Source organism: Hipposideros armiger, unplaced genomic scaffold (genome assembly GCF_001890085.2).
Source record: "Hipposideros armiger isolate ML-2016 unplaced genomic scaffold, ASM189008v1 scaffold_10, whole genome shotgun sequence".
Classification (NCBI taxonomy): domain Eukaryota; kingdom Metazoa; phylum Chordata; class Mammalia; order Chiroptera; family Hipposideridae; genus Hipposideros; species Hipposideros armiger.
Window position 1 is genome coordinate 9,141,540 of NW_017731360.1, and position 27,992 is coordinate 9,169,531.

At 44.7% G+C, this 27,992-nt stretch overlaps 2 protein-coding genes across 6 annotated transcripts in view; both read right to left on the reverse strand.

The window, feature by feature from the left end:
* The window catches only part of TRNAU1AP (tRNA selenocysteine 1 associated protein 1), a 16,338-nt gene extending 2,023 nt beyond the window's left edge, over positions 1-14,315 (reverse strand). The window contains exons 1-8 of one of the 2 annotated variants that reach the window (XM_019660790.1): positions 14,196-14,315; positions 13,562-13,659; positions 10,436-10,535; positions 9,723-9,775; positions 8,183-8,314; positions 5,963-6,082; positions 2,476-2,635; positions 2,224-2,257 (exon numbers count right to left, since the gene is read on the reverse strand). In XM_019660790.1, the coding sequence (XP_019516335.1) occupies positions 2,224-2,257; positions 2,476-2,635; positions 5,963-6,082; positions 8,183-8,314; positions 9,723-9,775; positions 10,436-10,535; positions 13,562-13,659; positions 14,196-14,222 (724 nt within the window). In that variant the 5' untranslated portion in view covers positions 14,223-14,315. Of the gene's footprint in view, positions 1-2,223; positions 2,258-2,475; positions 2,639-5,962; positions 6,083-8,182; positions 8,315-9,722; positions 9,776-10,435; positions 10,536-13,561; positions 13,660-14,195 lie in introns of both variants that reach the window. The other variant, XM_019660781.1, reaches the window with a different exon arrangement.
* Positions 14,316-18,406: 4,091 nt separating this feature from the next.
* RCC1 (regulator of chromosome condensation 1) overlaps positions 18,407-27,992 on the reverse strand; it is a 20,018-nt gene continuing 10,432 nt past the window's right edge. Inside the window, exons 1-11 of one of the 4 annotated variants that reach the window (XM_019660699.1) lie at positions 27,518-27,603; positions 26,019-26,100; positions 25,323-25,430; positions 24,265-24,452; positions 23,907-24,086; positions 22,985-23,081; positions 22,750-22,872; positions 22,128-22,283; positions 21,768-21,887; positions 21,280-21,432; positions 19,990-20,322 (exon numbers count right to left, since the gene is read on the reverse strand). In XM_019660699.1, the coding sequence (XP_019516244.1) occupies positions 20,147-20,322; positions 21,280-21,432; positions 21,768-21,887; positions 22,128-22,283; positions 22,750-22,872; positions 22,985-23,081; positions 23,907-24,086; positions 24,265-24,452; positions 25,323-25,430; positions 26,019-26,091 (1,374 nt within the window). In that variant the 5' untranslated portion in view covers positions 26,092-26,100; positions 27,518-27,603 and the 3' untranslated portion in view covers positions 19,990-20,146. Of the gene's footprint in view, positions 20,323-21,279; positions 21,433-21,767; positions 21,888-22,127; positions 22,284-22,749; positions 22,873-22,984; positions 23,082-23,906; positions 24,087-24,264; positions 24,453-25,322; positions 25,431-26,018; positions 26,101-27,517; positions 27,604-27,992 lie in introns of those variants that run through there. The other 3 variants (XM_019660690.1, XM_019660682.1, XM_019660702.1) reach the window with 3 other exon arrangements.

Genomic DNA, 27,992 nt, shown 5'->3' on the forward strand with positions numbered 1-27,992 from the left:
TTATCCAATCAGCTGAAGGCCTTAAGGCCTTAACTGAGGTTTCCCAAAGAAAGAATTCTGCCTCAAGACTGTTCCTGGACTGCCTTACAGGTTTATAATATATATATATATATATATATATATATATATATATATATATATATATATATATATATATATACATATCTCCTGTTGGCTCTGTTTCTCTGGAGAACCTTGGCTGATATAAATGGTATGTTTAAACATTTTTTTCCCTGTGGTTGATAGTCCATTTGTGTTTCTTTTGTAAGTTATTTCCAGCTTTCTCATCTATTCTTTAGTCTGTCTTCATTCCCAAACCAGTCAGTACTGAATCTTTTCTCATAAGTACTATGCCTGTTCCTGCAACCAGAGGGATCTTTCTTTCTCTTGTAATTTTAATCTAGGAGTTGAAGCTTTGAGCATTTACAGAGGCTCCATATGGAAACTGTTAACAGAAAGCAGGATCAGGCTGATTCCTCCACTCAGCGTAGGTAACAGTTATGGGAACAGATTAGTAAAGGGCTCGATCAAGGGCAGGCCTTTGCGTGTGCTGAAGTCTATGGATACACATAAAAGCACTCTTCCTCAATCTGAAGATAGCCTAGAAGATGGCCTATTGAAGCCAAGAACTAGATTAAGAAGGGTAATAATCCCTGCTGTGTGCCCCTCACTATGTGGTTTTTAGATTAAAATGGGAGGCATTACAACTCAGTGGTAAAAAGCATGAAGCAAGACTGCAGGGGTTCCAAGGCTGACTTCGCCTCTTGCTTCTAAGTTGCAACTTGCAGCTATGTTGACCTTGAACAAGTAATTTAACTTCTCTAGGTCAGTTTTCTATTCTATAAGATCAGGATAACTGAGATACTGACCTCAAAACTGTTGTGAAGGTTAAATGAATTAATACATATAAAGTGCTTAGAACAATGCCCTGCACATAATACCTCATTAACTGTTAGCTGTTATTAACTAAGCCTCAATTTTCTTTTCTGTAGAAGAATGCAGATTATAATGGTACCTTCCCATCATAATGTTGACAGGCAGCAGTGCTTAGCACAAGATATGTTCTTGGCTATAATTGTATTACTAGTGAATGAGAAAGAGATTGGAAAATTCTGTAAGAGTTATACACAGATATTATAATCAGGTTTATTTTCTCTAAAAGGGAGGCAGTATTTCCTTGAGGGAAGAGTCAAAGACTGAATGTGGAAAAACAAAGACTGCCTGGCTTTGCCCCTGACTCACTCTGTTACCCTGAGTAGACCACCCGGGCTGCTGGTTCCCCATCTGTCACCTGGAGCTCCTGCGTTCTGTCCAGCCCACTCCCCAAGGTGACTGCTGTTAGAATCATATGAGAGCACATATGTGAAAGTGCTTTAAAATGCTATGAAGTGGACACATTCATTCTTTGTCTGAAGGTGAAGTTTCCTTTAAAGGATATTTTGCTTATAGGTAACATTTTCCCTATGACCGTCTGTTGAAGAATAATCCTTAAAATAGACTTAGATTTTAATCTTTGAGTCTTTTTGTGCCTTAAAAAAGTTTTATTTACTTAGAAATCAATTCTGATTTTATGACAACTTTAAATTTTACTTCTTTAAAACTTAACATGTTGAAAAAATTGTTTTTCATAATTTTTCAAACTTTAGAGAATCCTCTAAGTATTACTATCACATTTAAAAATCATCTGTTTGAAGGTTAGCAATTCCTTTAGTTTTATTTTCCTTTTTCTTCTGTTACATATAACACATGCTTTTAATTAAAACAATTAATAATGGCTGTTACTATGTAGCAGGATTGGGGTGGTTTTCAGTTACGTCATAATACTTTACTAAATTTCCCAAAATTTCAATCATAACTATTACTTGAAAATGAGAAAAACATGTAATTTTATATAGGAAAATTAAACCATGAAATAAAAAAATGATTTTTACAAACTGTCAAACAAATACAAGGCAATAGTATTTTTTGCTAAAGACCTACATCCCGGGGTAGAATGCCACTCATCTAGCTCTCCCCTATAGAGCTGCTTCCCAGTGGGCTCTGGGACCCGCACTCACACCTCTGGGTGGCACTCACACTTCTTACTGTAATTATTATGTATGCAGTTCCTCCAGGCAGAATTCCCTTTGCATTCTTTCAGCATCTAGCTGAAGGCACAGTGCCAGCTACAAAGCAATCACAGCAATATGGCTGACAGGAATGAGTGATGGACTCCTTTCTTACCTTCCAATGCATCATCTCCAACTTCTTCATATGTCTGTCAAGAGACCAGAGAGGTGGGTGAGAAGGATGGTGAGATCCTGGCCCATGACTAGAATGGCTTGTTTTTAACATGAGGAGCTACGTTTCTTCATCTTTTTCCATGTGTTTTCTGAAGCCCAAGCTCCCGTCCTTAACAACCCCATCCTGAAGACTGTCCCATGTCTCTAAAGGATGACATAACCCAAGAGAACAGGCTCGCCAAAGCACAGGTACCTGCATGGTGCTCTGGGTGTAGCCATACTGGGGGTAGCTGTAGCTGTAACTGCCTGTGTTCTGGTCGTAGCCCCACTGGGCATAGTAGTTCTGGTACTGCTGGTAATACTGGTTGTAGCTGTAACTGTACATCTGACTATATTCCACTGGCTTCACACGACTCCTTAAACGAAGAAAGAACCCAAGATAAACAAATGTGAGCAAACATTTTCATAACACTTATTCATTGGCCAGGGACTGTTCTAAGTGCTTTATGCAGATTAACTTCATTTAATCCCCACAACAATCCTGTGTCATAAGTACACATTATTCCTATTTTACAGTTGAGGAAACTGAGGAACAGAGAGGTTACATAACTTGTCCAAAGTCACACAGCTAATAAGTGATTCAAACTCAAATAGTCTTGCTCCGGAGCCTATGCTTTAAAGAAAGGAGCTTTCGAAGGTTAGGTTTGTCTCTCTTATCAAACCTTCAATACTGATTTTTCTTCTTCTCAAGATCTTCAGGGGCTGCTTTTCTGCCAGCCAAAAAGGCTCAGGAAAACATGGCCTGAAGAATCTGGATTTAGGATGATCTAAGAAGCACTTCAAACTACAAAATATCTTATCACCTCTTGCCCACATAAAAATAAGAGAAGTACTCCAGTAGCCATATCATCACCACTGTAGTCATAGCTACCATTTATGGAGTATGTACTCAGGAGTTGTGCTAATTACTTTTCACATACTGTCTCCTATTTTAAGTCCTGTATGACCCTATGCTAGAGCTATTATTTATTATTCCCATTATACAGATGAGAATACTGAGTCTCTAAAAGGTTAAGCGATTTACCTAAGGCCACACCCAGGACTGGAGCTAAATGTAACGCCAAGGCTCATGCTCTTCATACCATTACATACAGCATCTGGCCTGAGAAACTTGAGACATCTTGCCAGTCTCCTACATCCTGCATTTGCCTATCAGGGCTGAGGCCCAGGGTCAGCGGAAAGATTCCTTATCCTGATTGCACAGCGGCCCCAGCTGCTGTTAACCAAAAACAGAATGTCAAGTCTGCAAAGGATCCATTGCTTTCAAAAACATTTTTAAAAAACCCACGTGTGAGTAGGCTTATGAAATAGGCCTGGTATGACCTGCAGTCCTAGCTGAGAGGGATCAACGTAACCCAAGCTCAAGAGATGACAATGCTCTTCCAAAGTCATTGAACTACGAAGGGTCAGAGTCTCTCGTACGTGCACACCAAACACACGCAGGAGGCAGAGGCTGACACCCCATGCCAGCCGATTTATAAGGAGAATAACTGTGACAGCGTGGGACACACTACGTTCTCATGATTGGTGCATTCTATCTCCACAGTGAAGCCAGAGAGGAAACCAAGTCATAAGCAGGAGTTGAACTTCCACAGAAATCCCTGTCACAGGAACCACAAATGCTCTAATCTGAAAGAGCTCTTCCCAAGTTCCTTGCAAGGTCAATGTCTGCTTGGTTAGGACTCAGCCAGAGCAGTTAAACAGACTCCACATCCGATCACCTCCCGACAGGGTGGCTCAATGAAATCCTATGGCAGAGATTCCCTCTCCCGCCCAGGGCCAGGCTAGAAATTGACAACGTTTTGCCTCCATGACTCGCCTTCCATGGATGTTTCCGAGGATGTTCGGGTAACGGCAGGTATAGTCTCCCTGGCCTGCGTCTGTATATTCCTGTTCTGCTTCTCCACACCTGGCTTTTACAGGCTCACTCTCAAGGAGAACTCTCATCCCTCAATGCGTAGTGCTTGAGGGCACCTCCCACCCAGAGGCAGGCACCAAATACCGACAACAACATTCAAGGAAGAACTAGATAGAATATAACCTCTTTGTGGAAGGGACTTTATTTCTCTTGTCTAGGATCTGGCCTACAGGGTAATGGGGATTCAGTTACTGTTAACTGAATAAATGGTAACACATCAGAAACAACCAGAGTCAACATCAGAGGAAGTGCTAGGCAGAATATACAACCAAACAAATACCCTGGGGCCGGCCGAGTGGCTCAGTTGGTTAAGAGCTCGCTCAAGAGTGTGACCTTTGAGCAACAGCGGTTCGATTCCCGGCCCGAGCTGAGCTGCCAACAGGTGGCAGGATGGCTCAGCTAAAAAAAAAAAAATACCCTGAAGCTGTTAAAAATATTATAATGATGATGATTGTGGAAATATATGGAAAAGTGAGAGTGTATAATGACTAAACCAGGGGGGAAAAACAGCTTTGTCACTGTAATTAAAAATGAATAAAGAAATAAATCTACCGCATGTAAATCGACCCATATATAGTTTGCGTGTGCATGTGTGTGTGTATGTGTGTGTGTGTTTATGTATCTATATGGAGATGCCTATGGAGAAGCCTGAAAAAGAACTCAGAAATTATAATCAGTCATTTCAGGATAATGAGGAAATTTCTTTCTTTTAGTTTCCTTAATGTGTTTATATATATAATAGAGTTTAGAACAAATAACATTTTTTTTGGGGGGGGAAGCACTCAGGCTGATCTTCTATGTATTAAAAACAGTTAAACTGCAAAGAACCACCAAATTTTTTGCTGCTTTAAAAGCACAGTTTCTCAGTCTTGATATTACTGACTTTGGAGGAGGGAGGCGAGCAGGTAAGTCTGTTGTGGGGACTGCCCTGTGCATTGTAGGAAGCTTAGGGGTATCTCCGGCCTCTACTCATTAGATGCCAGTAGCACCTTCCCATTGAGCTGCGACAACCAAAATTGTCTCCAGATGATGCCAATGTTGCTAGGGGATAAAATTGCCCCCAGTTGAGAACCACTGCTTTGACCAAAGAATGGAAGATTCTATGCAGAGACGTTGTCTTACATCTGAGTGAGAAACCTGCTTGGACTTGTTTTCTGCCTAGCATGCAGGTGCAATAGTGATCGATCTATCTATCTATCTATCTATCTATCTATCTATCTATCTATCTATCATCTATCTATCTATCTATCTATCTATCTATCTATCTACTATTCTATAGAGTGTTTGGCTCATTAATTCTTAGCCATTCCCACAGCAAGGGACATTCACAGGTTTGTAGGTTTCATTGATATAAATCAGGCTAAAATTGGGCATAATATTTTTCTTCTGCTCAATTCTTATTAACTGTCTGGAAAAATTTCTAACAGTGGCACTACTGGGCAAAGAGCAGGGATGTAAGTGTGTGGAGCCCAACTGCTTTTCCAGCACCGCTATCAGCAATGTCTGAATGCATCTGCCTCCCCCAGTCATAGCTCTCTCCCCAACCCTAAGCTTCTGGAGGGGCATGGCTATGCTCGTTCATCTCCAACACCCAGCACACAGCCTGGCAAAGATCAGGCATTCCTGATTTGTGAGCTGAACTGAATCTCCCTGCAGACTTCTTCCAGCACGGGGATGCCCTGATTATAAACGAACAGGAAGGAGTGTCCAGGTTGGGGACAGTCAACAGGCCCTCTACCTTCCCTGCAAGCGCAGGACTCACGCTTTAGGAATTGCCACGCTCAGCCGCACCGGCTTAGAGCCCAGTCCTACTGCTCCCTGGCACTCTGTCAGGGCTCTCTTCTGTTCCAGTTCATCTGTGAATTTCACAAAACCATAGCCCCTGCGGGAAAAGAAACACATACTATAGAGATCACAAATGGGAGGGAGGTAGAGTCTAAGAATGGCCAAGGGGTTGAGAAGGGAGAGAGTCCATGGAACTATGTGGGCAGGGATGAGAGCCCCATCGGGGAGGCATGCCACGGAGCACCGCCAGATTCAAGCATGGAGGACTCCGAGATATGTAGGAATCCCCTTTCAGTTCACCATTCTCTCCGTACCTCCACTTATGGGGCTCCTACCCAAACAGTAGCTTCCCTGCCCATCTACTAGAAAGTACTATTATCATCATCATTATGGTAAGAGCAGTAGTAATAGTTGTAAAAGTTCATTCAGCAAGTATTTACTGAGTCTTCCCTGTATGCCAGATATTGTATTAGGCACTGGGACTCGGTAGTCATAGGAGACAAGGTTCCTGATCTCCTGACCTCTGCTCTACCTGAGGGAATAAATGAATGATAGCTAATATTTAAAGAGCACTTCTTATTTCCCAGGCACTGTGCTGAGCATTTTTCCAGGGTTATATCCTCGAATGGTCCAACAATTTGATGAAGAGGGAACCAAACTTCACAGGGGTTTAATAACTTGTCTAAAGTCACAGTAGATGCAGGATTCAAATCCTGCTCCGTCAGCCTCCCAAAGCCTGAGCTGTTAACTACTATACTGATCAAGAATGAGCCTTTCTGGGCCGGCCAAGTGGCGCGTTGGTTAAGAGCTGGCTTGGGATGACAGAGGGCCGGGGTTTGGATCCAGCATATGAGGGCCAGTGACACTGCCCTCTACAGCTATGATGCTGAACAACAGCTCAACCTGGAGCTGGGCTGCCAGTGAGTCGCCGGCGACCGCATAGGCTACAGCCCCTGCTGCAGTGGGTTGCCATGGGCTACCGTGTGTGGCCAGCAGCCAGCAGCCAGCGTGAGTGGCCAGCAGCCAGCGTGAGTGGCCAGCAGCCAGCGTGAGCGGCCAGCAGCCGCCATGAGCGGCCGTCCAGAAGCCGGCAACTGATTTGCCTCGCCCAGAAAGAGTGCAATGATGGTGCCAACTTGGGCCAGTGAAGCAACATCCTCCACAACTAGACTGAAAAACAAAAAGGACAGCAACTTGTCTGTTCCCCTTCCCCCAATTCCCCAGTGCTGTTCTCACCTCCCAATTCCCTAATAAAAATCTTTAAAAAAAAAAAAAAAAAAAGAATGAGCCTTTCTGTCAGAGAAAGACACATACCATATGATCTCACTTATATGTGGAATCTAAAGAACTGAAATAAATGAGCAATGTAAACAGAAACAGTCTGAGACACAGCGGAAAAACTGATGATTGCTAGATGGGAGGCGGTGAGGATGAGGGAGAAGGGGAAGGGATGAGACAACATAAATTGGTAACTTCAATACTGCCACAGGGATAGGAAAGACAGTTGGGGAATATAATCAATAGTGTTGCAAATATTTTTTAGGCGGCCAGACGGACTCATGTCTTGTTAGGGAGACCACTTCATAGATGGTGTAGAGGCCTGACCACTGCACTGTACATCTGAAGCTGCCATTGAATAATATTATATGTCAACTATAATTTAATATATATATAGTCATGGGATGTGAACATATATATAGTCACAGTGTGGGGAGTGGAGTCAATGGAATTGTAATAGATATGTATGATATCGGGCATGGGGGTGGTGGTAGATTGGAGGAGGGGGGTTGTCACTTTGTGAGGGGTGAAAAGAATAACTATTGCATTGTTTTGTACAACTGGAAAAAAAAAACGAACCTTTCTTGAGGTTTTTCCACTTCTGCAGTAACAATAAATAGCAAACACCTATAAAGCTTTTCACTATTGCTTTGTTTATATTACATCATTTAATCCTTACATTGCTGCTATGAGAAGATACTATTAATCAGTCCTGTTTTGAGGAAATAGGGTCAGAGTAACTTATCTACTGCATTATCCATGGCCAGTATTGGAGCCAGGACTCAAACCAGGCAGTTTGGCTCCAGAGCCTGTGCTCTCAACCACCATGCTACCTGGCCTCTCTGTAATACCTCCATCTATGAGAAAAATGCTGAAGCTATTGTAATAGGATGGGCATCAACAACAGGTAAGGCCTTACTTAGACACGCCTGTCTGGTCCAAAACCACCTTGCCTCCCCGACAGGAGGGGTAGACTTTGACGAAGAATTCATACAGCATACCATCATCCACATCTGGGGTCAGGTCCCCCACAAAGAGAGAGTACTCGGGGCTGAGAGAAGAGAACAAGATTCAGAGACAAAGACCAAAACGTTTGCTCTGACAAATTCCTTTGACCCATTCTGGGCAGATCTTTCCTGGGCTTTCTTAGGGACTGACACATTAATAGGTCCTTCGGCAGGTCCTAATTTGCTCCATTTGGCAATCCTGGCAGAGGAGGTACAGCAGCAGTCCCCTGCCCCACCCAAGTCCCTCATCCACTGCAAAAAGCCTGTCTGGCTTCAAGTGTCCCATGAGTGCAGCGGGGGGACAGGGTCAGAGGTGCTCAAAAGATAAAACCAGACATTCTGTATTCATTGCATATTTTTAATTTAAATGGCAACAGACAGAGAGAATGAGAATTGAACTTTATCTCCTAAAGACTAGCTAAAATAAGATCTCCCAAATTTTAGAACAGGGGTCAGCAAACTTTCTGGCAATAGTAAATATTTTAGGCTTTGTGGAGGACCTATGGTGTTTGTCGCTTTTTGTCTCTTTTCACAAACCTTTAAATTTGTAAAAAAAAAACCACATTTCTAGCTCACAAGTGATACAAATCAGGCCATAGTTTGCCAACTCCTGTTCTAAAACAATTCTTTAAAAAAAAACAAGCAAACTATTTTATTTCAAGTTTGATACACATTCCTTATATAAAATCAGAATATACAATACCACAAGGAAAAATAAAATTAACAGTAACCCAACCACTCAAAGGTAATCATTATGAACACTTTGATATATACTTTTGTCTTTTTCTTTGGCTTCTCTTGAATTTACAAAGATAGAGTATGAGTCATTTGTTTCGTTTCTAGCATTTTTTTCTTTTAACATCACAACATCTTGATATCTCAGTATTCTGCCACAACATGACTTATGAATGGATATACAGCACTCCAGTTAATAAACATATTGTAATTTAAACCACTTCCCTATTATTAGATTATGTGGTTTTCCCCCAATTTTACCCACTATATGTAATATTTCAATGAATATGTTTGAGGCTAATCTTGCACACATCATGAATAAATTCACAGAAGCAGAATTATGGAGTCAATGGGTACAAACCTTTCTAAAGTTTTAAAGTTTTCAGCCACCTGAAATGCTGAATCGATTTCTAGTGCTCCATCAGGTCAATTCTTATGGAATAAAAAACCTCAGCACTGTGGGCAGTACTGGGGTGGAGGGCCGGGGGCGGGGGAGGACCAAATCTAGAGACGACATGGGCCTCGACATGAAGCATGCTGGGAAGGTCCACCAATGGGGAATGGGAAGGTGTCAACAACCTTCAGGAGGGAGGCAAGGTGGAGTCAAACTCAACCCCCATCCTCCTCTTTGGTAGTGACCTGCACAGTAATGCATCTTGTCTCTGCCTAGACATTTCTCCGGGGGCTTGAAGCTACTTTGGGATTATGCTGGCTTACCTGTTATCCGGTTGTTTCCCATAAGTGGCATAGTTCAGTTTAAAACGTTTTGCCTGAAAATTTAAAAGCAAACAAACTAAAACAGAGAAAGGAGTTTTCAAGAGTCAAACAATATTTGAAAAAAACTGAAATAAATTACCTTGGCCAAAACATCTCCCCCTCTCTAAGCCTCAGCTTTTTCTCGTGTATATAATGAGGGGGTTGCTCGGATGGCCGCTAAGAGCACTGCCAGCTCCATGGTTCTATGAGCCCAGGTGTGCCAGCTTGGTGCAGCTGTAAGCTAAGTAACTGTGGGAAGAGCAGAATGTAACTCTCTTGAAATGTGTCCTCACTACTGCCAGCCTGTTCTACTTTCTCAGGCAGGCAAGGGGTCTAGTTTCAAGTCTTCCATTAAGGGAGGCAGCGGCGCAGAGTGGAAAGGGCATGGGTTTCAGAGGCAACCGGTCTTCAGTTTGCAGCCTGACTCTGCCACTTACTCCCTGTGTTGCCTTGGGCAAGTTATTCCACTTCCCTGAGCTTCAGATTCCTGGTCTGTCAAAGATAACAATGCCTACTGTTCAGGGCTGTTATAGGATTAAATAAAATAATGTACATATACAGTAGGGATTCATAGGGTTAAATAAAATAATGTACATATACAGTAGGGATTCAATAAACGATAATTATTGATGAGAATAAAAATGGCAACATCATCATTATCTAAATGTCCTTACAGGTGTGGCTCCTGGAAGGGGTTTCCCGTTAATTTTATGCAAACACTTCTCAGCTGTGGCCAAATCTGCGAATTCTACAAAGCAGTAGCCAGCTGGGATCCTAGAAAGAATGAAAACAGAAGAGAATGGTTACAGATGGGATCCCCAGATGAGAGACTGAGTCTTGGCCTGAAGGGAGGGAAAAATGTTTTTCTAATCAGAGCCCATACTGTTTTTGTTCCCTGCCAAATTCCACTTCAGAACTAATTTATAATCCTGAATATAAGGATTGTCAGTCTGGGCCAATCCCAGACTCAGCAAACATTTATGTACTGTATCACCTATGAAGTACTTTTGCCAAAGGCAATCCAATCAAACCTTTAGATCTAATGTCCAGTTTACAGGAATTATTAGGGACAGTACAAGTTAAACACCACCACAAGAAAGCAAATAAATTCAGAATACAGGACAGAATCCAGAATGTAGGACCTTATGTAAGACAATTAGTCTACCTCTTTAAAAGTCAATGTTAGGAGAAAAGGAAGAGGTGGGCTTCTCAACATCAAAAAGAGACAACAGACAAAAGAACTAAATGCAATGCAGGATCTGATCTGACTGGATCCTCACTCATTAAAAAACAAAAAAAGCTATAAAAGATAGTCTGGAGACAATTATAAAAATTTAAATGTAGACTGACCCCTATGTGCTATTAGGGAATCAGTTAATTCTATTAGTGTGATGTGAGCTTTGTGGTAAGAGACTATCTAGTTTTTGGCAATGTTTAAATATTTAGTGATGAAGTGTCATAATGCCTGTAATTTACTTTCATATGGTTGGTTCAGCAAAAACAAATTATTTGTATCTCTATCTACCTTTATACAGATAAATTTAGATAGATCAGGAAAATATGGCAACATGTTGACAATTGTTGAAATTAGGCAGTGGATGGGGTGACCAGTTAGCGCAGTTGGTTCGAGTGTGGTGCTGATAACACTAAGGTTGCTGGTTCGATCCCCACATGGGCCACTGTGAGCTGCGCCCTCCCTAAAAAGAGTCAACTATGCCATTGTAGCATGAAGGCAATGTGTAACCAATGACCATGGCTGTTCCCCAATTTAAAAAAAAATTTTTTTTTTTTAAAGAAAGAAATTAGGCAGTGGCTGTATGAAGCTGTATGATATAGCTCACTGTACTATTCTTTGTAGTTGGTTTGAAATTTTTCAAATTAAGAAATTTTTAAAAATCACCTATCACAGGTCAGGCTGATCGAGTTGGAGAACATGGTTCCTATCCTCAAGAAACTCACAATCTAGTTGGATAGACAAAGTAAACCCATTGACCTTACCTAACTGGGGGATGTCCGTGAGATTCCTGGTGTTCTAATTTTGAAAGCATCACTAAGTAGGAGGATGTGACTATATCCTCCGACATCCCTTTCTACTAAGAGATTCTGAAAAGTGTTAACTTCCTTAACATCAACCTGAAAACTATTACCAGTGAAATAACCCAAGGTTTTCTGGAAATATTACTCTAGATCTTCCGTTCAAATAATCTTATGGACACAAAGCCAAGAAGGTATGGGCAAGGGCAGTACTTGAGCCCAAGGATCAAAGGACAGAATCAATAAGCTCCACAAATGTTTGTGGATGCTAAGAATGGTGGGCCAAATCTGTGCCTTTTGTCTTGTGTGTGCTGGAACCTTAACCATTTTTCAATGTACAGTTCTGTGTATTAAGTACATTCACACTGTTGTGCAATCACCGACTGCATTCTTAAGCACTATGCTCTATTGTCTATTATTTTCCCTTGGGTCTTTTTCCCTTATTTTCTCTCATCTTGGTTTTTTTTTTTTTTTTTTTTTTTGCTGAGCCATCCTGCCACCTGTTGGCAGCTCAGCGGCAGCTTAGCTCAGGCTGGGCATCAAACCACTGTGGCTCAGAGCTTGCACTCTTGAGTGAGTTCTTAACCAACTGAGCCACTTGGCCGGCCCTTCATCTTGGTTTTTAAATTTACATTTATGTATTTTACAATATTCTTGTAAGCTCCTTTAAAGTCTTTGTCAAATAAGGTAGGATATAAATGTAATGTGTAAGGGCCACCGTAACAGCAGAGTTTATCAATCACAGGTAGAGAAGGATAGTTCCAAATCTTATTTCAATAAAAATTAAAATGTGAGAACATATGTCAGCGTTTTAAAAAGTAGAAAGTATTACAGAATGTATTTTCATAATACCAGCTGATTATCTGGGGTTTTCTGTCTATAAGAACAAGAAGAAAAATATTTAGGCCAGCATGACGTGCCAGTCAGAAAATCAGTCCCTGATAATTGGAGCTCTAAATACACTAAGTACTTGTAAACCAAACAGCCAGAATTGACCACACTTCCTATCTCTAATCTGTATTTTCCAACCATTTGATGTTTTAGCAAGATGATTCAGTAGAGTACCTGGCAGAGTAGATGTTCAATAAACATTGTCAAATTGATAAAGGAATCCTTTCACTTCTAACTAGAACCCTAAAGAAACCTAAGATCCCCAAACAGAAAGAAGAAACTGGAGGCAATAGAGCACCACTTTCCGAAAATATTCTCTGTATTGTTTTGTTTACATATTTATCGTCTCATTCCCCCATTAGAATGTAGTAAATTCCAGGAGAGGAAGGACTATGTCTGGCTTGTTTCAGCCAGTATCCTGGGAATCTAGAACAGTAGTGCACAGAATGTCTCTATAAATAAAGTTTTAAATGAATGGCAGGAGTTAAGGGCACTCATGTCTTTGAGAACAGAATTGAATTCAAGTCTTGGCTTGTCATTTAATAGATGTGTAACTTTAAGACAGTTATTAAGCTTCTCTAATAATAGTACTTAGCTCAGAAGTTTTTGTGATTTTTAAAGGTGAAGGAAACTGAGAGGCTAAGTAACTTACAAAGGTCACACAGCAGACATGGCTTTCAAACAGTCTGGCTCCAGGCTGCAGTCCTTAAGCAATATGCTATACTTCCTCTCAATGAGCCCCCAAATGTTAGCTTTTATAACGTTAGAATCACTATTATTAGGGGTGAGAAGCCCTGACTCTGCGATGTTTACATTCACCTTAACGACACTTGCAGCGTAATTAAGGGAGAACTGAGTAGATGGAGAGAACGTACCCAGTGAGGCGGTTTCGGATAATTTTGACGCTCATCACGGTCTCCCCCATGGTGGCAAAGGCCCGAGAGATGAAGTTCTCATCCATGTAGGGCTCCAGCTGCGTAAATACAAGCAAGAGCAGAGCGACTCAGCGCAGCATCCAGTCTCCGCATTCCCGGCTCCAGAGCCCCGCCCGCTCCGCCCAGGGCTGACTAGACGCTGCGGGCGAGGGTGGGTTGGTGTGGACAGGTTTTCATCCGCAGACTGGTCTGAATCCCAACTCCCGCGTTCCCAATCCCTTGCCTCCCTCCCCTTTAAACTTGCTCCTTTTGGGGAACCTCCCCTAGGATTTAGGAACTCCATTCCTTCCAGTCCTAGAACCACAGCGCCCTTCAATCCTTGGGGTTCCTCTCATTCTCTGTCCCCAAAGAACTTCCCTTTCCCTTCCATGAACCCAGGCGGGGCACCATGACCCCTCCCCTCAGACTCATCCCCTTCTCCTGGATGTTGGGACCCGCTTCTGTGTTACCCAGAACCCCCCTTCCCATTCACTGCCACCCTTTTGGGATCTGAGGACTCCTCCCCCTCAGGCTCTTCCTCCCTCGTGATACTAAGATTCCTTCTCGTCCGACCCACGCGGCCGCTCTCACTCACGTCGCCCATCCACAGACTGGCCGCCATGCCCGCAGCGGGTCCTGCACTTGGCGGGCCGCAGACGCCAGCGCCGGCGCCAGTCCGCTGGGCCGGGATCGCCACGGAGCATGCGCCTCCGACGCCTTCTGCGCACGCTCCGAAACTCAGCGCTCAGGACCGCGCTCTCCTGTGCAGCTCCGGATTTTTCCGACTCGGCTGGGCACAGAGCTTCCGGATGCCGGCGGGCGGAGTTTTAGCTCGAGTCCGCGCGATGATGCCGCGCTGACTTTACCCTGCGCAGGCAGGTGGGTTGCTTAGGTAAATGGCTTTCTCGGGTTTCTTTCTGACTTTATGTATTTAAACACACACGTACATATAAAACTACAAAAGTAATATATGCTCATTGTAAAATCTTGCAAATACAAGCACATTTTTAAAAAGTCAAAGGTCCCCTGTAGGAGCCTGGACGATCTAGTTCCATGAACTCTGTGACCTTGGGAAAGCCGCTGGTCTGCCCCAGCCACCCAGTTCGCAAGACATAATTTTTGTTGAAGCTGCAATGGGATTCTTCCATCTTTCCCGTGTATAGCCCTGGGATAGGGGAAGGAGAGGGTTAAAAGGAGTGTAAATTGGGGCAGCCCTGTCATCTCAACCAATCAATCCCCAAGTCTTGTCACCCTACTTTCTTGAATCCCACATCCACTGCCCTATTCCAAACCGCCAGGAACTTGAACTTGTCCCAGAACTGTGACCTGCCCATAGAAGGCCCTCAGTAAACGCGATTTCCATGACTAGATATAATCCTGACAGTTTGCCTCCCCTAGTCTGTCCCAGGCCTCCACCTCACTTTGGAGCCCATTTCTTAGACTGGGAAGCTTGCTTCTGTAGATGGTGGTTGTTGTCTCTAATAGTGAAGCTCACCCAAAGTACTTGAGGATCCCTTTCTGGGACTCCCACTAGTCTGATGGAACACTAAGGCATATCCTTACCAGTTTATACATCCTAAACTTGGGGTGTTGGGCCCCATAGTCAAGCACTCATCAGTCTGAAAACTTGAGATCCAACCACGAGTTGCCAAATTTCCAGCTTTATCCTGCTCGCTGTAATGGTGGTGTAGTGGATGGGTGCTTTGGCTATAATTCAAACAAATAGAGCACCAATCCCAGTCCCCTCTCACTAATTATTCTGACAGGTTATTGAACCCCTCTAAGACTAATGTGGATAATAGCAGTGCTTATCTCATAGGGTGCTGTCAGAAGAAAATGAGAACTTTGGAAAGCACTTGGTCCAATGCCTTTAATCCAGTAAATTCTCCAGTATGGCAATTGGATGCCTTCAAATTATAACTGACAGCAATTTATTGGATTGTCAGAAAAGTCATGACGCATTTTTGCAACGAAAACCAGAAAAAATACGTCATGACTTTTCTGACAACCCAATATTTAGTACTATCTTCCAGTCTCTGTGCTGTGCTCTTAGCTTATTTTTAAAATATGGAAAAAATTTAAATATTTACTCAGAATATAAGCTTCATGAGAGGCATATTTATAGATTTGTTTCTAATCAAATTCCTACAATGGCAATGGCATAGGCAATGAAAAAAAGTATCTGCTGAAAGTATGACATAATAAATAGCAGTCTCTTACCCCATCTATCGCTACCCCCAACTCTCACTCCCTTGGGGCAACGATTTCCAAATCTTTTCCCTAGAATCTATCTGCATTTCTTTTTTTTTTTTAAGGTTTTATTGGGGAATTGGGGGAAGGGGAACAGACAAGTTGCTATCCTTTTGTTCTTCAGTCTAGTTATGGAGGATGTTGCTTCACTGGCCCATGTATGTTGGTATCATTGCGCTCTTTCTGGGTGAGGCAGATCGGTCTCCGGCCTCTGGACGGCCGCTCTTGGCAGCTCACACTGGCTGCCGGCCGCTCACGCTGGTTGCTGGCCACACACGGTAGCTGATGGCAGCCCACTGCAGCAGAGGCTGGCAGCAGCCTTTGCTGTCGCTGGCGACTCTTGGCAGCCCAGCACCAGGTTGAGCTGTTGTTCACCATCTTAGCTGTAGAGGGAAGTGTCACTGGCCCTCATGTGGGATCCGACCTGCTGCTCAGAGCTGGCGTCCCAAGCCAGCTCTTAACCAACGCGCCACTTGGCCGGCCCGAAAGATTTACACTTTTGATATGGACTTTAGCACTGAATTAATGATACTTATACCAAAACACTAAGCACATGAAAAACAAGGCAATTATTAACTCTAGGGAATAAAAAAACTAGGATAGTCATAATAGCAAAGACTTACAGAGCGTTTACTATGTACCTGACACTGTTCTAATATATGTAAGGCACCAACAGAGAGCTTTGTAACTCTTAATGTGAAATCTAAGAAAAAGGAATTGAGGTTCTGGGCTCAGGTGCGGGCTGATTTAGATTCCAGCCTGTGCACTTGACTTCACGCAAGTCAGTTGAACTCTCAGGGACTGTTTCCTGAGGGACAGAAATTCCCACTTTGCAGGGCAGACATGAGGATTAAACAAGCTATTATTGCCTATAAGTACTCAGCACAATGCCTGGCCCATTTTAGGTCCCAATCCACAATAGCTATTATTAAGAACAGGGTACTTTCAACCTACTATATTGTCAAAAGGGAAAAACTCCAGTAAATCTAATCCAAATGGACATTTTGGGAAGGGGGAGTAGCAGACACAAGTGTTTCTTCACAAAGAAAATATAATCAAAAGTGTGACTTTTTTCTCTTATAAGAAGTCAGTTTCTAATCAGTATAGTGCCTGCATCGCAACTAAAAGTTCAAGGGGGGAAAAAAAATCACAGAATACATTTAAAGATATTTTACATCATATTCATTATTCCAAGAGTCACTGACATCCAAGAATCTTGGCACTAATAAAAACTTTCCTGTTACACATATACAGACCTCCTGTATCAACAATGTCCATTGTCACTTTCTGCAATTATAGAAATGTTCCATATACGAGGTTTGACAATTAAGTTCACAAACTCATCCTAGAAAAACTGCTATATACTTCACTGCTGAATATCACTAGTCACCTTCGAAGTACTCCCCTTAGGAAACTATGCACTAACGCCAGCACCTAGTCCACCCTTCAAAGCAATTTTGGAACTCTTTTTCTGGAATAGCCATCAGAGTCGTGGTCAGATTACCCTTGATGTCTTGAATGTCATCAAAATGTCTACCTTTCAATATTTCCTTTATCTTCGGGTAAAGAAAGAAGTCATTGGGGGCCAGATCAGGTGAATAGGGAGGGTGTTCCAATAGTTATTTTTTACTGGCTAAAAACTCCCTCACAGACAGTGCTGTGTGCCTGGTACATTGTCGTGATGCAAGAGCCATGAATTGTTGGCAAAGTTCAGGATGTTTTCATCTAACTTTTTCATGCAGCCTTCTCAGCACTTCCAAATATTAAACCTGGTTAACTGTCCAGTTGGTACAAATTCATAATGAATAATCCCTCTGATATTAAAAAAGGTTAGCAATATTGTTTTGACTCTTGATTTGGACTGACGGAACTTTTTTGGTAGTGGAGAATTGGCTGTCTTTCATTGTGCACTTTAATGCTTTCAGGATGGTATTGGTACACCCATGTTTCATCACCAGTGATAACATGGCCCAAAACATCATCTTGCCTCTCCAAAAGGTCCTGGCAAACTTCAACTCTCCTTCGCTTCTGTTCATCGGTGAGCTCCTTCAGGACCATTTTTGCACACACCTTTCTCATGCCAAGATTTTTAGTTAAGATTTTCCTGTTTCTCTATCGGTTTACTTGGTCTGCTGTGCTTCTCAATCAGCTGACGATTTTGATGCACAATTCAACAAATTTTTGCAATGTTTTCATCATTTCTGCCCATACTGGCTGCCCTGACCTCTCTTGATCAGTGATGCATTCTCTCCCCTCAGAAAAATGTTTATTCCATTTGTACACTGCCATTATCCCCATTAACTTGGACTAACATGTCTTTGATTTCACTTCCACTCTTGCCAAGTTTAACAAGAAATTTAATGTTTGTTCAGATGAATTTAAGCTCAGACATTCTTGCGACGGCACACAAAAACATGCAACAATAATGAATAATGAAAGTCAGCAAGACACCACCACACGTTGACATGAACACAACCGTGAAGGGCTGGTTGAGTGGCTCAGTTGGTTAAGAGCTTGCTAAAGAATGTGAGCTCTGAGCAACAGGGGTTTGATTCCTGGCCCAAGCTGAGCTGTCGCTGACCGGCCAACAGGTGGCAGGATGGCTCAGCTAAAAAAAACAAGAACAAAAACCTCACAACTGAGAGATACTGATATACCAAGATTTTGAAACCTTACCGAGCTGTTTGTACAGTGCTGCCAATGTAAGCACACAGTGGCTAGTTCGCAAACTTAATTGTCAGACCTCGTATTTCTGCATTTGCATAGCCCAATACCATAGGCACTAGCCACATGTGACTTACTGAGGACTTAAAAAGTGGCTAGTGCAATAAAAGTTAATTTAAAATTTTTACAAATTTTGATTTAAATGTAAACGGCCACATGTAGCTAGTGACCACCATATTGGACAGGTCAGCTCTATGATTTGGTTGCTCAAAGGCCTGTGAAAATCTGCATTAATATGCAGAAGTTATCTTAAGAGTTATTATGGTTAATCATCTTTAGTCAATTACATCAGCTGTTGAAAATGATGTAACAGCAAGCTTAGCATTTCTAGAGATGTGCTGTCTTGGTTTGGGATTAGGATGTTAAAAGATCCGTTCTATGTCTCATTATGAAGCATAATTAAAAAAAAAAATCCAGTGATTCCTGAAACATAAATACTTAAGCACATGTCAATTCTATGATTTGTATGGAACAGCCGACAGGCACACAGGACATCTTGACATCACCTAAGTCCCAGTCTTGACCAGGCTGATAGGTGTGGGTTTATCCTGCCCTTCCCAACATAGCAGGTACTCCCTTAAAAAGGCAGGGAGTGTGTAGAAAACAAGTGGCCTGTTTTATAAAACTCTAAATTTATTCAAAATTTTAAAAGATTTCACTCTCCCCTCCAAAATACTTTACATTAAAAAAAAAAAAAATCAAACCTGTTTCCTATTCTCAGCCACTGGAAGGTGCTGCTTCCCTTTCCGGGGACCAGCTTCTGTCCCTCCAACCCTCTTCCCCTCTCCTCTCTTCACTCTCAATATTGCTATAAATTTGTTTATAAAACCTGCCTTCCCCTTTCCCCATGTCCTGTCCTGCAGGTGTAACTTCCCTTTGAGATTTCAGGCCCTTGGCTGCAGGTAGGCAGGCTGGTTGAGCAGTGCAGGGCAGAATGCTTTGTGCTTCTGGGAGAAAGGCTGATTGGCTTTTTTCCTTGATCAAGTGGAAGATCATTGTTCCCCCTCCCCCCCCCCATGGACAGCTGTTCAGGGCCAAATATTTGGCTTGGGCTGGTAGCCCTGCCCCTTCTCTAGTTACCCCAGGCATAGGACCATGACATGACAGCTGGGTCTGATGACTGTACCATTTGTCTGCCTGTGGACTGTGAAGGACAGGAAGAGTGTCACATGACTAGAGTAGGGATTAATGGAGCCCCAACTTCTCAGAGAACAGGAGCCAAACCCCCAGGGGAGGAAGTTTTGGTTTTGGGAGGCAAAACCAGCATCAGCCAGGACCATGAGAGGTAGGGATGAGGGGGGAAGGTCTAATCACATAGTTCTGGGTGAGCAACATTCTTTCTGACAAAACCCCCTCCCCTCGTCCATTCCCATTCATCCAGTAGGTTCCATGGTAATTCCAGAAAGGAGGAAGAAAAAGAGGAAAAGGATTCTGTTCTGCAAATGGAGCAAAGGCAGGAGATAACAGAGTACTAGGGGCTGGGAGAGGCCTGCTGGAGTCTGTAGTCATCATGGCTTCCCTGTTCCAGGACGAAGGGTGGAGGGGCCGGGGGCCAGGCCCTCAGAGGCTTCATCAGCTCTGTTCCTTGTCCTTGACTAGTAAGACTGTGTGCTGGCCCCCGCTGGACACAGATAAGACCACACGGTTCTCCAGCTGTTTGCCTGTCATCTCCACGGGGCTCCAGGCATCTTCCTCCTGCCCTGTGCCCAGCTGGTAGTTGGTGCCCATGCCCCAGGCGAAAACACGACCTACAAGGGAGAGAAATGAGGCAGCTGTCTCCAGGATCCTTAGCCCCACCTTTCTGTAGTGAGACAAGTCTGGGACATAGAGTGAATTTTGACCGTGGCCTATAGCAGCCTGGTAATGTCCTAGCCTCTGGGAGTTTAGGGAAGCTGGGAAAATCCAAGGAGATGATGGATAAGAGCTTTGTAGTCCAGAGACCACAGTCCTTACCCATAGCCAAAGACCTCTCCCTACTCCTACGCATGGCATTCAAAGCCCTACGTAACTGGCCATATCCCAAACTCCCATACCAGCCTCCACTCCCAGCACCAGCCACCTCTGAAACTGCTCTAGATGTTCCTGTGCCCTCCTCTGCTTATCATAAAGGACTGAGCCTTCAAAGTGTAGTGGAAGCCCCAAGTGCCTCAGGAACTTTTCCCAGATAATCCCAGATCAAGCACCTCTGCCAGCCCGAATTCTCAGGATCTCCATGGCTGTCCCACTCACCCACTCAGACTCTGGCGACTGTTTGCTCACATCCTCCTCTGCTGTGCTTGCCAGAACCCTGACTACGAAGCCTTCTTTCTCCTAATAAAATTCTAAGTATAACTCCCTGGGAAGCTGGCACACACTGGGTTGTAAATTAAGGGATCACCATGGTGGACATTGTAAAGAGAAGCCTGAGTTAGGAGTCTGGAGACCTGGGTTCAAGTCCTACTGCCTGGCCGCGTCTGTTATGTACGCCCCTTTGCTGTTCTTCTCCTCTACAGCACAAATCACCTTTATGAAAATAATTTCTTTACTCATTTTATGGTCATCAAAGCCAGAGCTTTTGACAATCAGGAGAAAAGCAATGTTATCGTAAACACTGCTCTCTGCATCTCAGCTCCATCTGATGGTGGACATCAGCGCCTGCTAAGCAGTTTGGGAAGAATCACGACCCCCAGGCCCCACCCAAACCAAATGTGCACAGCCCCACTCACCATCCTTGGTCACAGCATACCCCACAGAGGCCCCACAAGCCACTGAGGAGACAGCAGGCAGCCTGGAGATGAGGGTGGGTATGCTCTTCTCCTCAGCACCCTCGCCAAGGCCCAGCCGCCCATACTCAGCCCGGCCCAGGCTGTATGCTTTTCCTGTGGGAGGAGGGAGAGAGGTGAAGAGTAGCAGAGGGCGTGTTCCAGGTTGGCCAGGTGAGTTCCCATATCCGTGGAAGTTGGTCCCTATTCCCAAGGTGAGAAGGAGGTCTGCAGTATCTTTCAGTTTTGGGGGAAGCCTGGGAGAAGCCCATAGACCCCCACTGAGATGATACTTGGAAGAGCACCAGAACTCTGCGGGGTGGGAGGTGACCCTTACAGACCCATATCTGGCCCAGCCCACGGGGAAGAACTAGGTTCCAAGGGCCATGTTCTCAAGAGTGAGGCCAGGTCTGTAGCCAGGGAACACGGTATTCTCAACCCAGAGGGCCCACCTTCTGAATCCATGCAGACTGTATGGTGCTGGCCACCAGAGAAGCCCATCCAGGACTTGGTGGAGTTCTTGAAGGATGTCAGGTTCTGGGGTACAAAGCAAGATTCTGTGCCTGAGGTTCCTGGGAGGGGGGAAGGCCAGGAGAGTTGTCAGAAGTGAAGGTGTCCCAAGAGCTGTCCTCCTCCATCCCCTCCCACACGGAGGCTACCCCACCCCCCAGGGTATGGATATTCTCTTTACAGATGACAAAACTGTGGCTCTGAGGGGTGACCCCACCAAGGGTGTACACAAATGAGTGGTGGAGCCAGAACTGGAATCCAGGTCACTCTGGGCTGTGCCACAAGCTGGGTTTGAGACTCACCAAGCTGATGATAGTTGGAAAGGCCAAAGCCATATACATGGCCCTCGAGGGAGATGGCAAAGGTGAAGTAGGCACCACAGAAGGCATCCTGGAATTTCACAAGGCCCCGGCTTCCTCTGGATTTCAGCATCACACACTTAGGGACTAGGAGTCGTTCTACAGACAGAGAAGCAGCCAGGGTCAATGGCAGACACTGACTCTCCTCTCTGACCCATGTCGGTTTCTCTTCCATTACCAGAGCCCATGGGAGGCTAAGCAGGGACTTTTCTATTATACAGAAGAGGTAACTGAGGCCAAGAAAGTACAAGTGCCTCACTCAGACTCCCACAACCATAAGAAGTAACATTTACATGGAACTTACCAGGTCCCAGTCATTCTTCTATGTTAATTCACTTAACCTCACAACCACCCAATAAGGTAAGTTTAGAGGTGAGGAAACTATGCCCAGGGTCCCACAGCCAGTAGGATCAAACCAAGGGTAGCCTGGGTCTAGAGTCAAAGTTCTTAACTACCAAGTCTAGCTGATGTAAGCCTGAACGAACGCCGAGAACCCCTCCTGCCTTTGACCTTCACTGGGGGTGGACTGTCAAGTTGCCCTGCCAGAGGGACCTAAGCTACCTACCAAGGCCCTGTCGGCCACCACGATTGGCAAATAATTCAGGCACACGGCCCAGCTGGCCCTGCTCCCCGCAGCCCAGTGTGTAGAGGTCACCACCAGCTGTCAGCATCACCAAATGGTCATTTCCTGAGGGTGAGAGGAATGCGGGGGATGCAGGGCTTGTCTGTAAGGCCAAGGCCAGGCCAGCCCAGAACAAGGTTCTCCATCTCCTGCCCAGAGCAAGTACCGCCAGATTCACCTGAGGCCACCTTCACCACGGGCACACTCAGCTGCACTTGCACGGGTACCATGCTCTTCTTCATGGGCTCCAAGAGCCCGATGACACCATTATTGTCCTGGAAGGGAGGGGCAGAGCACTTATCATCTAGTCCTGCCTGTGCTATACCAGCCAGTCCAGGTTTGCAGGCAACCACAAAGCTGTCTGGTGAAGGGCATTGGTGCCAGATGGGGATGGAAAGGTGCGCAGGGGCCAGGCCGCATAGTGAAATACTTATAAATGAAATCATACATGGTCTGTGATTTGCATTCAAATAACAGGAGTAACGGAGTGCATGGGAGTAGAAAGGAAACAAGTTTGGCCATAAATTGATGATTGTTAAGAAAACTAGATGGATGTCCAGTATTCTGATTACTTTTATGTGTTTGAAATTCTCCATAAAAATTTTAAAAATAGCCCTCATCAGATTCCTTTATTTTTGACATTTCAAAATAAATACCAAAGTACCAAAACAATTTTAATGCTAAATCTGTTTTTTAAACTATACTCCCATATCTTGGAAATTCTGAGATGTGACAATTTATCCCTCCCACACACGCCCCAAAACCCCTGAGAAGTGTGGGAGAGGGCTGGGAAGGGGAAGAGAGAGATTGAAGCAGGGAGATGGGTGAGTACAGCAGGCTTCCCAGCCTCAGCCAAGGCATCTTTGACTCACCCCATTCCCAAGACACACACTTTATAACATCGGAATCAAGGAAACAGCCAGTGATGTAGACCAGCCTGGATGAGGAAGCCACAGACCTAAGTCTGGGCCCAAACTTTGCTCTGGGCCTTGATTTCCCCACGAGTAAGTACAACAGGAGTGTGGAGATGGGTTATCCTTGGGGCCCACCAGTTAATTCTGCCTGCCAACCCCCAAGCAGTCTTCCAGACCCAGTCTTACCCGGAAGGAGCCCCAGAGGAAGACACGACCATCCTCGGTGAGGGCCGCTGTGTGACTGTCTCCTGCTGACACCTGTACCACCTTCTCTTGTAGTTCCACTTTGCCAGGGACCATCTCTGAGCCCTCCACTGATGTGTCCCTTCCCAGGGCGCCCTCATCATTGCAGCCGAAGGAGTAGACCTGTACCCAGGATGCCCCCATTAAGAGCAAGATCTGGCCTCTCAAGCATTCTTGTTCAGACCATCCCCTGCTCAGCTGGCCAGCTCTATCTCCATACAAAAATGCGTGTGGCTCAAAGCGCCTTCCCCAAGCCCCCCAACCCCAGCCCTGTCCAGTTCTGTGCCACCCCCCAACCTACCTGGCCACTTTTGCTTAGACACACGGTATGCATGCCCCCAGCCTCAGCCTGCACAATGTCTTCTGGAATGGGCACCAAGGCTGGCTTCTTCCTCTCCATCACATTCTCGCCCAGCCCCAGCTGGCCCACGTCGCCCTGGCCCAGTGTCAGCACCAAGCCTGGTTCTGTGTTGTGGGACCTATGTGAGACTGAGGGATGAAGAAGACAGCCCCTGAGCGTGTAGGGTGACGGGAGAGAGGAGAGGTCATTGCATGGGCTCTAGGACCACACAGACCTGAGTTCAAGCCCCTGCTCTGCCATAGGCCATTAGTATGACCTTTCTGAGCCTAATTTCCTTGTTTGTTACATGGCAATAACAGAAATATCTATCTCACAGGGTTTCTGTGTAGATTAAAAATTGAGTACATTATTAATGTGAGAGGGAGGAAAACAGAAACAAGGAGACACTCCATATTGTGAAATGAATCTTGGTGGGAGGGGAAGAACAGTAAAGACACAAAATAGTTTTCCTGATTAGCTGTAAGTTCTTGAAAAGGAGCCATAGTGCAAACAGTGAGGGCTCACGTAATGTCTACCCTTTACTGACTGCTCACTCTACTAATGTCATACTGTTCTGTAGCCCCCCAAATTACGCTACAGACCTTCCATGTTTAAGATCCCGTTATTCAAAGAAGGGAACAGAGCCTCAGAGAGGTTCAGTAACCTTCCCAGGATCACAGAGCTAGTAAGTAGTAGCATTTAGCATTTGCACTGAAACCAAAGAAGCCGCCATCCTCAGGCTGCGACAACTTTTGTACATATTCACACTGACAACCTGTGTGCCTATTCGGGAGCAGACGCAGATCAGCAGCTGAAGGAGGGGCAGGAGCAAGAGCTGACACAGGTATTCACAAAGAAGCAAGCACCAACCAATAGGCGGCCCGGGGCCATTTACAGGCCAATGGCAACCGCCCGCGGCCCCAGACAGCCAATGGTGTCCAGCCCCTCCCTCAGGGGTGTGGCCACGGCAGCCAGGGCCAAGGTGGCTGCGCAGAGGGTGCGCTGGGCAGGGAAGCCACCTGGTCTGGTTTTCTGGTCAGGAGGGCTCGGCCCACAGGCACCTCGGAAGGAGCGGGCGCCTGGAACGCGGCGTGAGGCATCGGCCCTCACTGCCTGGTTACGAGAGTCTGCAAAAGACAGACACTGTCTGAGTATGGGCCCTCACTACCGCCTCCCAGATTTGGTGTGGATCGCTACCATCCCTGTCTCTCGCTCCCCTTCCTGTCTCCCTCCAGGGTTCCAGGCAAAAGGAAACCACAGCCACCTCCCTCAAATGCTACCTGGGTATTATCTCATTTTCCTCACAACAGCCCAGTGAGGTGGGTGCTGTTCTGGCCTCTATTTTATGGAAGGGGTAATCCAAACTCAGCGAGGTTACAGTAAATGACTTGCCCAAAATTACACACCTAGAAAATGGCAGAGCCAGGACTTGGACCCAGTCGGTAAACTAGTAGTCCTAACCGTAACCCATTATTGCCTGGGGCAAAGCCCTCGGGTTACTTTTTGCTAGTACTGCCCTAGGACTTTTAGACTAGTTTCTGTGCCCTTATGATTCCCAGAAGGTGGGATTCAATGAGCTACAAGGAGACTCTCCAGCTGGGGAGTTCCTGGACTTCCAGGTCCCTTCGCTTCAAATATCAGGGAGAAAGGAACCCAGTCCCAGATTCTGGGGGTTCCAAGAGGCCACTCATCACCAGAGGCCAAGGCCAACTTACCCTTCAACTTCTTGCTTTTGGGGAGGGCATCTTCTGGGGGTGATCTTCTCTTAGTTACACGCTTGGGTGGCATCTTCTTGTCCTGAAAAACCCAGACACATACTTACTTCACGTCAGAAATGGCAATCATTTTCTTGTTCTAATTAGTCAATATTTGTCAAAAACAAACAACAAAAACCTTGGAAAAAAACACTTCTCAGAATGTATCTGAGAACAAGAATCGAATAATACATCCAAAGATTAAATTCCACAAATATTCTCTACTGTATTCTTCATAACATTAAAAAAATAATGGAGTAACCCATGTGTTCAGTAGTAGGGGACTGGCTAGATAATGTGTGGTATATTCATGATAGAACAGTATGAAGCTATTAAAAGTGAAGCTTTCAGAGATTTATTGAATAGGAAGATGCTTACCATTGCCAAATAATATAAGCAGATTGAAGAACCCCTCCCAGTTTTGAAAAAGCATACACACATGTAAAAATAATTGTAGAAAAATGTTTGAAGCAAATGCATCCATTATTAACGGTGGTAACCCCTGGAAAATGGGATTATGGTCAACTTTTACTTTTTTCTTTGTACCTTCCTATATTATCTAAGAGGTTTAACAAGGAGCATTACATTAAAACAAATTTTTTATTTATTACATAAAATTAAAACACTGAAGAACATTAAGTATCTCTCCTAACTCCCACAAACCCTGAGATAATCACTAGAGCTTTATAACTAATGGTTAATAACCAAATGTAACTTTGATGCATTACTGTTATTATCAAACTTGAAATAAAACCTTAAACCAGACAATTTGTGTGCTTTGATCCAAAAGTGCCACTTCTGGAAGGAGCCTGGCTTTCCTAAACAGCCCAACAAGAGATAATCACTGTATATATAGTCACACTAACATACAAACACCAGGTGTTACAAAAGGAGTTAAGAAAATCAGTTATGGGTGACAAAAAGGGCTACTGGACCTAGGATGATGATCGAGGGTAGGGGAAAGCGTCTCCCCTTCTTTAACTGCTGCTGCTTCCCAAGGTCTCTGTGTCTTCCCCAAGGCTGCTGAGAAGAGACTTTCTTTCTCGATTCTAATCCAGCCCAAATTGTGTCCAAAACCTTTTCCCTCACACCCATGCAGCTCTGGAAATCTTTATCAAGCCCTGGTCTTTCAGGTGGCGAAAGGCAGTCAATTTGTTTAAGCCTGGGGCTCCCAAACTCTGGAGTGTGAAACTTCAGTCAGGTATGGCTGGCTGACTGACACTTTAGAGCTATCCTGATGCAGAAGTGGTGTAGCCTGTGGCAATTAAGAGCACAGCCTCTGGAGCCAGAGCTACTTTCTAGTTGTGTGACCTGGGGTAGTTACTTAATCCCTTCTATTGGGTTGTTGGAAAAGTCATGATGTATATTTTTCTGTTTTTCGTTGCAAAAATGCGTCATGACTTTTCCGACAACCCAATAGATTCAGTTTCCTCTTTTATAGGAATAATAATAGTACTTACACCTTTGTGATGTATAGGATTAAATGAACTTTAAAAGTAAATAGCGGCGGGGCGAGTGGCGCCTTGGTTAACAGTTGGCTTGGGACACCAGCTCTGAGCAGCAGGGCCCCGGTTCGGATCTCACATGAGGGCCAGTGATGCTGCTCCCTCTACAGCTAAGATGATGAACAACAGGAGCTGGGCTGCCGTGAGTCACTGGCGATGGCATAGGCTGCAGCTCCTGCTGCAGTGGGCTGCTGTGAGCTATCGTGAATGGCTGGCAGCCCGTGTGAGCGGCCGGCAGCTGGTGTGAGCAGCTGTCCAATGGCCAGCGAGCGACTGCCTCACCTGGGAAGAGTGCAATGATAATACCAACATGGGTCAGTGAAGTGACATCCTCCACAACTAGACAAAAGAACAAAAGGACAGCAACTTGTCTGTTCCCCTTCCCCGATTCCCCAACGCTGTTCCCCTCCCCCAATTCCCCAATAAAATC